The 9133-nt window shown below is 51.1% G+C and overlaps 1 protein-coding gene across 2 annotated transcripts; it reads right to left on the bottom strand.

Moving 5' to 3' along the window:
- Positions 1-3978: 3978 nt before the first annotated feature.
- ZBTB12 (zinc finger and BTB domain containing 12) lies at positions 3979-7625 on the bottom strand. Of its 2 annotated transcripts, none has more exons than XM_040405478.1 (2): positions 7521-7625; positions 3979-6032 (listed from the first exon to the last, which is right to left on the bottom strand). In XM_040405478.1, exon 2 carries the CDS (start codon positions 5798-5800, stop codon positions 4394-4396), a length of 1407 nt encoding a protein of 468 aa, XP_040261412.1. In that variant the 5' UTR covers positions 5801-6032; positions 7521-7625; the 3' UTR covers positions 3979-4393. The 2 variants fall into 2 exon arrangements, with proteins under 2 accessions (XP_040261412.1, XP_040261413.1); XM_040405479.1 differs by having other exon boundaries at positions 7489-7529.
- Positions 7626-9133: the final 1508 nt, after the last annotated feature.

Here is a 9133-nt window from a genome sequence, read left to right as displayed (position 1 = left end):
CCTCTCACCGGACTGGACGGGGACCGCTCCAGAGGGTGGATCCACGCGCTACAAGGCCCTTCTCTCTCCGATTGGTTCTCCCGTTGCCATGGAGAAATACGTTCCCACGGCCGCTCACCGATTGGACAGCGCGTCTCCACATAAACATTTTGCGTGCCAGCGATCACGTGGCCGACCGCTGATTGGTTAGAATTCATCCAGGCCTCGATGTCAAGTGCGGGTCTTTGTTCTTAAAAGGGCAATGCCAGTTATTGCTCTAGATCTGGCAGCCGTATTAACCCATGAAAGGCCAGAGCACGTTTTGTCCCTGTGCATTCACTTTTATATTCGTGTTGCAGCGTGGCGCCGGCTTTCTTTCCCGCTTTTCCAGGAGTTTGCGATCTCTGCCATGTTTGTTTTATCATTCTTTTATTCCCAGAGGTACTAGTGGGGTCCATTTGACTTTTTTGAAAATATTCTGGCAGTCTTGCGGCTCATGCACACGACCATTGCCGTTTATGAGGTTTGCAAATTGCGTATATCCACAAAACACTGATACCGGCTGCCCGCGTTTCGCATTTTGTGGAACGGGCATGAATAGGACATGTTCTATATTTTTGCGGGGCTCCGGAACCGACTTGCGGATGTGGGCGGCGCACAGTGTGCTGTCTGCGTCTTTTGCGGCCCCATTGAAATGAATGGGTCCCCATTTGTCCCCCAAAAAAAGGCGGATCGGATGCGGACCAAAAAGCACGGTGGTGTGCATGAGTCCTTAAAGGGGTTTTCCAAGATTTTCATACTGATGACCTATCCTGGATAGGCCGTCGGTTTCTGATTGGTGGGGGTCCGACACCTGGGACCCCCAGAATCAGCTGATTGAGAAGGCACCGGTGCTCCTGTGAGGGCCACAGCCTTCTCTCTGCTTTTCCTAGGCCGAGTGACTACACGCAGGGGTGTAACTACCATAGCGGCAGACCGTGCGACTGCTATGGGGCCCAGTCTTAGTAGGGATCATCTCCTCTTCTACTGGAGGTGAAAACCTGGTCAGGACTCTACCCTCTAAAGCAGGGGTGCACAACCTGTGGCCCAGGGGCCACATGCGGCCCTTGATCCCATTCTGTGCAGCCCCCAACCATCTGGTAACAGACATGTATGCCTATGTCTTGTGGCTGCTCACATGTATTTTTCATGTATTTCTCCCATTAGATGGGAGTCGTGGAAGTGTAACTAGACAATAAGGGTATATACTGTATGTTCAATATACCATAAATACAATATTTCAGTTGCTAATACACCTTTAAATTTTAATTTCGGCCCTTGTCATTGGTTCAGTCTGGCAATGTGGCCCCCAACCAGGAAACGTTGTGCACCCCTGCTCTAAAAGGAACCATTTTTAGCAAACAAGGCAGTGGAAAAAATGGCCCAAGGGTCATTGAAAGGGGTTTAGGCAGAAACTGATCCTAGCTATGGGGCCCTTACTTCTCTATGTACACGTTCAATGGCCACGTGGCTTAGGAGCAGCTCAGCCCCATAGAAGTCAATGGGGCTGAGCGCGATACCAAGTACAGCCGCTATACAATGTACGGAGCTGTGCCTGGTCAGTAGGGAGAAGGCCGCAGCGCTCACAGGAGCACCTGTGACTTCTCATAACAGCGGATGGATGGGGGGGCCGGGTGTTGGGACCTCCACAGATCAGACAGGTCATCAGTATCAAAGTCTTAGAAAACCCTTTTAAAATCTGATCTTCTTTGGGAAGATTGATCAAGCCGGTGTAAAGTAGAACTGGCTTAGTTGCCCATAGCAACCAATCAGATTCCTCCTTTCATTTACTAAAGGAGCTCTGAAATATGAAAGGAGGAATCTGATTGGTTGCTATGGGCAACTAAGCCAGTGCAACTTTACACCGGTTTGATAAATCTCCCACCTACTCCGATGCCTCCGCCCTCTGCCAATCACTACTCTGATGCCTCCACTAGTGTTGAGCGAAGCGAGCTTCAGATGCTTCATCCTGAAGTTACTTCGTTTCACACTTGCGTTGCCGGAACTGCCTGCCGGATCCAGAAATCCGTATGCAAACGGGTATCATTTGTCAGAAGGATCCGGATCCGTCTCACAAATGCATTGCAATACCGGACCCGTCTCTCTGGTCTCATCCGGAAAAACGGATCCGGTATTTATTTTTCTCACATTTTTAAAAGGTCTGCGTTTTCCGGAACATTTGGTGCCGGATCCGGCATTAATGCATTTCAATGGAAAATAATGCCGGATCCGGCATTCCGGCAAGTGTTCCGGAATTTTGGACGGAGAAAATACTGCAGCATGCTGCAGTATTTTCTCCGGCCGAATACCGTAAGAGTGACTGAACTGAAGACATCCTGATGCATCCTGAACGGATTGCTCTCCATTCAGAATGCATGGGGATGAAACTGATCAGTTTTTTTCCGGTATTGAGCCCCTAGGACGGAACTCAATACCGGAAAAGAATAACGCTAGTGTGAAATGACCCTTAGATGTCACAATTGCTATTGCTGGCGGCATCTAAGGGGTTAAACAGCGACGATCGGAGGTTCCACACCGTTGGAGCAGGAGCCTATAAAAAGATGTCTTCCTACCCTATGGCCACTGTGAAAAGGCATATTGGTGGTTACTAATGGCTTAAAAGGCAATGGGTCCAAAATGAGTCATACCAGAACCATCATGGCTTCTGTTGATTTCCAGCTTTTTGGATTTTTTCTAGCTGTCAACTCCAGCCCATTGTACCAGTTGAAAACTCATACTGACCCACTCCCCGCAGCGCCGTCCTGGCACACTTCAGAGTTCTTTCAATCCCAATTCTATAAACTTCCAGACAGACTGGGTCACGTGCAGCACTGCAACCAATGACCCAGCAGTGATGCATTCCTTGGGGACAAGTCACCACTGAGGCCAATCATTGGCTGCAGCGGCACACATGACCCCTGAAGAGGGGCAGGGACCCTCGGGGCTAGAACACAGCGGCAGGGAGAAAATGAGTTGTCAACAGGTACACCGGGCTGGGATCGACAGCTTAAAAAGTCCCTTTAAGGTGGCAGTATGCCTTAGATGACTGTTGGCAGGACCTCCTGGTTTCAGCAGGACTAACCATATCTTCTGACGGTGCTCTGTAGCTCCGGCGCTTATGACCGGTGACTGAGCTACACAGCTGATGGGCAGGAGTGCGGGGTATCTGACCCCCTAGTGGTGGCCTATCCTGTATAATTATATACACTGGGGCACAGGCTGCAGCCTCAACATTCACCCTGGATGCAACCGTGACTGTCGCACCTGGAAATACAGGGGATACGGGGGCCCCTATTCTTCTCATGGGGAGGGGGTGGGGACCAGGCATGAGAAGAATATCTAAGGTGGGAAAGCACATCATGTTGTGAGCACCAGACAAACCTGGTCAAATGCCAGGGGCCACTGGGCATCAGACTATGGTCATATGGGTAAGAATGTTAAACCGAGGAAGAGGTAGAGAGGGGGCCTGAGGGAGAGAAGACGCCCAAGGGAGAGGAAGGAAGGGGTCCAACTCAGAGGGTGGGGAAGGGAGGAGTCCCAAGGTAGAGAGAGAGAGGGGGCCCGAGGGAGAGGAAGGAAGGGGATCCGAGGGAGAGTAAGGGATGGGGCTTGAGGGAGAGGTAGAAAGGGGATCCGAGGGAAAGGAAGGGAGGGGCCCAGAGTGAGAGAAGAAGCCAGAGGAAGAGGTAGTAACGGGGCCCAAAGAAGAGAAGAAGACCAAGGGAGAGGAAGGAAGGAGTCCTGACTCAGAGGGAGAGGAAAGGAGGAGTCCCAAGGGAGAGGTAGAAAGGGGATCCGAGGGAAGAGAGGGGGCCTGAGGGAAAGGAAGGGAGGGGGACATTGGGAAACAAAAAGCCTGAGGGAGAGGTAGAAAGGGCGCCCATTGTGTTGACTAAAAGCCGACATCTGCAGCCTGCCCAGCTAAGTGTCTCCAATTAATAAGCAAATTATATTGTTGAACAGCAGCACAGAGTATTTAATCTAAAAATGTCCACAACTCTATGTTTTCTTTCATTTGAACACTATTTTCCTTGTACAACAGTAAAAAGAGGGTCAAAGAGACGAGGACAAATCCTTAATAAAACATGGAATATGATTAGAAAATTCAGTATTGCTACAGCAGAAACCGGGAGCAGAAACGGACGAGTTACAGTCATCGGTATGATGGTCAAACCAGCTCGAGTCCAAGTCTTCAACCCCTTGAGATCCTGCAGGTCTAGGGGCACATCACTCTCTACAGTGAGGTCTGTAAACTACAGTAGTCAACGAAACTAAAAAGTCACAACGTCTATAAAAAAGAAGTACAACCGGCCGTGTATTAGTGCAAATTAGCCAAAAACAAGTTAAAGCCTAAAAAACATTCTGATCCTTGAGTCTAGCCCATCATTAAATTCAAATCAGGTGCCCCAGATTCCAGGACATTGTGTGCAGAAATATTCATCTCTACCACGCCGGCCTCTAAGACGTTCTGCGCAGTGGTCTTCCCATGCTGCTCCTTGAGGTGACGTCTTATGGCCGGCTTGTGGGCAAATCGCACGTCACAGTAAGAACAGCGGTACGGCCTCTCGCCACTGTGCAGGTTTAAGTGGTCATGTAGGGTAGATTTTTGGGTAAAGCATTTGCCGCATATATTGCAGGAGTGGGACTTCACGCCCCTGTGCACGTTCATGTGTCGGTTCAGGTTACTGCTGTGGTTAAACTGCTTGCCGCAACGTGGGCACATGAAGACAAAGTGTTGCGCCCGCATGTGAAAGACGAGTTTCTCCACCCCTTGGAAAGTTTCTTCACATTTAGTACACCTTAAAGATCGTCTATTGCCAAACCTGGCATCGCCAATGAACATTGTGCCAAGGGATGATAATCCTCCTGGACCCCCAAGAGAACTTTTAGAACTTCCTTCAATCACCACGCTGCTTTGGCACCCACCATTCCCTCCATCCAGAATCTCTTCCTCATCTTCATGATAACTGCTGGGTATGATCAGCACCCCTTCACCACCTTCCACCTCATCACTGTAGATGGCCTTCATGACTCCTTGTTGGACAGCTCCATCCACAGTCTCTCCCTCTACCGTAGAATTGACCAAAGCCTCTTCCGGTTGGGCTACTGAATTATGCTCCTCTCGTCCTTTCCTCCAAGAACGACCTCCCTTTCCTCCTGTCCCACCTCCCACACCAGCCTCCACTTTCACGATACAAATATCTGCAGGAGATTCTTCATCTTCCTCCTCATCATCCTCTTCTTCTTCTGCCATCATCAACATCTCCTCCTCGCTCTCGTCCGCTTTCAGGGGCTTGGAGTTCTCCGCTGGGCGAATCGGGCGCATTGTACTTGTGGAGGTCGTCGACGTGGCACCACGAGACGGCATGCTTTTCGGATCCCTCAGACCTATCTGTGGATCGATAAACTGGGTCAGAGCATGGCGGCACTTTTCAACCACGTGTTCCATCTGCAGATAGCTGGCCGCTGTTAGGTAGTTCACAATATCCCTGACGGAGAATTCCAGGAGTCCAGTGTAGCAAGACAGTAGCAGGTCAGATACCACCCTTGGCCCATGCATGATGGAAACTTGGAGTTCAGAACCAGGATTCAGAAGGAACTGGTCTCTAAGGAAAGGGGAGCAGGCGGCAAGCACCACGCGGTGCCCCCTGAACTTGAGCCCGTCGGTGAAGACAGTTACATCACAGAAGCGTTCCTCCGACCTCAGCTGGTTCATGCTGCGCAGTGTGGCTGCTTCATGGCCGGGCAGCTGGAAGCGAAGGACATCGTAGGCGGAGGTCATGTTCGATATGAACAGTGGACAGACAAAGCTTGAGGCTCAGTATGGGGTTCCTCTGTTTTAGTCGAGACCTTTTAATCTCAGGCTTGGGTTTTTTTTCAGTTGGTCCACGCTCAAAATATGAGAAGAGCCAAGACGTTAGAAGGTGACATGTACAAAGCAGATCTTCTCATTAAATCGGTGCGATCTAGTGATTTCCTTCCTCTGGATCGGACATAGCAGCACTCGGATTTCCCTGCAGAGAAGAAAAGTGACAGTGAACAGAACAGGAATCAGTTATGTTGAAGATAAAACTAAAAAGCTCGGCAGGAACTCTTGGAGGTGCCCATACCGCTGCCTCTTTGATGGGCTTGATCTGCCCCAGAAGAACCAAGGTGCCCAATCCATCTATTAGTGGAGAGTGTCCCCATACACATGAGATTGTTGTCAGCTGATCAGCAGGGGTTCCAAGAGCAATCAATATTAAACTGTTGGAAACCCCCTTTAAAAAGAAACAGGGGGCTGTGACCACCCAGCATGGGACTGTAAGCCATCATCTAAAATTTTCCCGACAACCGAATCTCGCCCAACCTCTGCACAGACATGGACGCTCAGATCAGCCATGTGTCCTCCTATATCTCAACGGGAAGAGGCGCCTCTACACCAGCAAGGCCATTGGAAATCCAGCACGTCCCATCCTGATTCTGCAGAACATCTACCATCAGATGGCAGAAGTCGGAAACCCCTGCCTATCAGTACCAGGCGCAAGTTGTGCCAGCGTGATCGATGAAGGCACCGGGAGCACCCGAACCCTTCTTCACCGTGATCAATAAGAGCCCTGGAGGTCCATTATCAAACCATGGTGGCAAATGGTAGCCCAGGTCCAGTCGAGGGTATTCCGGATTGATCACATATCTATATTTTGGATGTGGCCCGTATTTGCAGATCCGCGGTTTGCAGACCGTAAAACGTATACGGTCATGTAAATGTAGCCGAATGGAGATAAGCCAATGAGAGGCGTAGGGGGCGCTATATACTTCCCATATCTAAAAGGTGTCACCATGGATCTAGGCCACGGCTGTCACCACGATCTTCCCTATGTAATGCCCTAAAAATGCGTGACGTGAGGCGGGAGCCGTACCACTATTTCCTCCTATATGATTAGACAGGAAGGCTGGCGCCACGCGGCGACTCTTGTGTCATGTCACATTGTCTCAGATCGCCGTGTGTCTAGCGGTTGCCTTGCATTAAGCCACGCAAACGCAACGGTCGCCAAATATTCGAACCGAGTGGCAAGTCCCACTCGATTCGGACATCACGGACCGTGCCGTAACCGGCGAGCGTCCGCGACCTGTCTGCCGAATCGTAACCTTAAAGAATTAATGCCTCAACGAATGGTGGGCATCCCTGGTCACCGCATACAACTGCTAAAGTCCATCAGCCGCAAATATGGCGGCACAGCCTCATCAAGCCGCCCACGTGGGGCAATTTAGCGCAAAAGTGTTTCGACGCGGCATACCCAAAGTCACCCATATGGTAAAAGTCTCTGTCTGCAGACTATTGCACCTGGGGGGGGATCGGCAGTGAATGGGTTAAGAAGGCTGGGTGACCTCTGATTGGTGCAGCAGGAACAGGGCTAATCTTATGCAAATAATAAAGTTGCACAGAGACACCTCCCTCCCCCACCCCTGCACCCCAGCACCGGCCCTCACCTGCCCCCCACTTTCATTTAAAGGCACATTACCTGCCCAGACTGCAGCCTGCCCGGAGCTCTGCCCTCCTCTTCCTGTTCCTCTCTCCTGCCTCCCCTCCCCGACCCTCTCTCTGGGTATTTAAAGGGGCACTGCTGCTCCAGAACACAGCGACTCAGCTAGCCTGCTGTTCAGCCGCTCACCAGCAGAGGGCAGTGTGCTCCCGGGAATCCTGCACAATGCCGGGCAGGGCAGGGGGATTAGAGCTGGCACCAGGGTAATGCCACCCTGAGGTAATGGACTGTGGTGCCAAGTGTCACTAGGACACAGAACAAGCATAGGAGTCACGTACTGATAATGCAGTTTGCACAGCAAAGGAGGGATAAGCGGCCGACAGACATCGGGCGCCGCTTCTCTCCACGGAAAACCAACAAATGGCGCCGCTGTGGGGGGTCAGAGATTTTAAACTTTGCCCACTGCGCCTTACAACACCTCCTATCTCAGCATCCTTGGACTCATATCACCTCCATGGTCACTCCCGAAGCATGCCGCGCTTTTCTACCCATCAAGAGGGCGGACGCCATACCAGAAAACTGATGGCGCCACTATAGGGCGATGCGGCCTATCAGGCGCCGTTGGTGCCCGTCATAGAACGAGTCCGGGACTCCCTGCGTTTTAATAGAAGTGTGAACAGAGCTTTATCTGCGATCAGAGTCGGACGCCACCGGTCAGATACTGAGGACCTGTTCTAGTCCTGTATAATCCCTTTAAAATCCCTTTAACGTTACACCTACGGTACAAAAAGGGATGCGCAGCGATAGGCCTCATTCATAAAAAAAAAAAGGCCCCGTTGCCCATAGCAACCCATTACTGTGCAGCTTTCACTTTGAACTCGTTTTTATTTTGATTGGTTGCTATGGGAAACAAGGTCAGTCTGTACTATGGGTTTGGCTGGAGTAACCCTTAAAAGGGGTTTTCTGAGACTTTTATACTGATGGGTGGGGGTCTGTTTTAGAAGGCACCGCCGCTCGGTCTTCTGTCAGCTTTCCTAGGCCAGTGATGGCACGTTTATCAGTCACATACAGTGACGGAAGGGTGGCGTATGCCCACCGTGCCGGTCCCCAGTAGATATTTAGGGCCACTTCTGCCATGAGAGGATGGCCGAACTGCCTCTGATAGGGCAGTACTTTGCTGGGAGTCTATGTTTCCATCCCCGCCGTTCAGCCTCAGGCAACTAGGCCCGAAGCCTGTGAGGTGGTAGAACGGTGCAGGAGGTCACGATGACATCATCAAGACCCCCTGATGCATGTGTCTACGTCATCGCACTGTCCGAGACCCAGCGCAGACGGTTGAGGTGATGTCATAGCGACCGCCTGCGCAGGGAGGCGGCATAGAGCGGGACACAGGTAAGTAATTAGTGTTTTTTAATATATACAACCCTAAGTGGGGGGGCTACGGGGGGAGAGCATTATAAAACCCCTACAGGGAGCATTATTCTAAGGGCTCATACACTGGTCGCGGAACGGAGGCACAGAACCCCACGCAAGCACTGCGGAGTGGTTCCGTGGTTTTCAGTTCGTGCCTCTGCATGCAGTACTTTTCCGCGGTGCGGACCGTCGGATGCGGATTTGCTGACCCATTCAAGTGAATGGGTCCTGCGTCCGCA

The sequence above is a fragment of the Bufo bufo genome, chromosome 8 (genome assembly GCF_905171765.1).
Source record: "Bufo bufo chromosome 8, aBufBuf1.1, whole genome shotgun sequence".
Lineage (NCBI taxonomy): Eukaryota > Metazoa > Chordata > Amphibia > Anura > Bufonidae > Bufo > Bufo bufo.
The sequence above is the reverse complement of the archived record's forward strand: the minus strand, read 5'-3'. Positions and strand labels throughout refer to the sequence as shown.

What these genes read in the sequence shown, in the direction of transcription:
- ZBTB12 (XM_040405478.1), bottom strand. Translation starts at nt 5,800, where the DNA reads ATGACCTCCGCCTACGATGTCCTTCGCTTCCAGCTGCCCGGCCATGAA.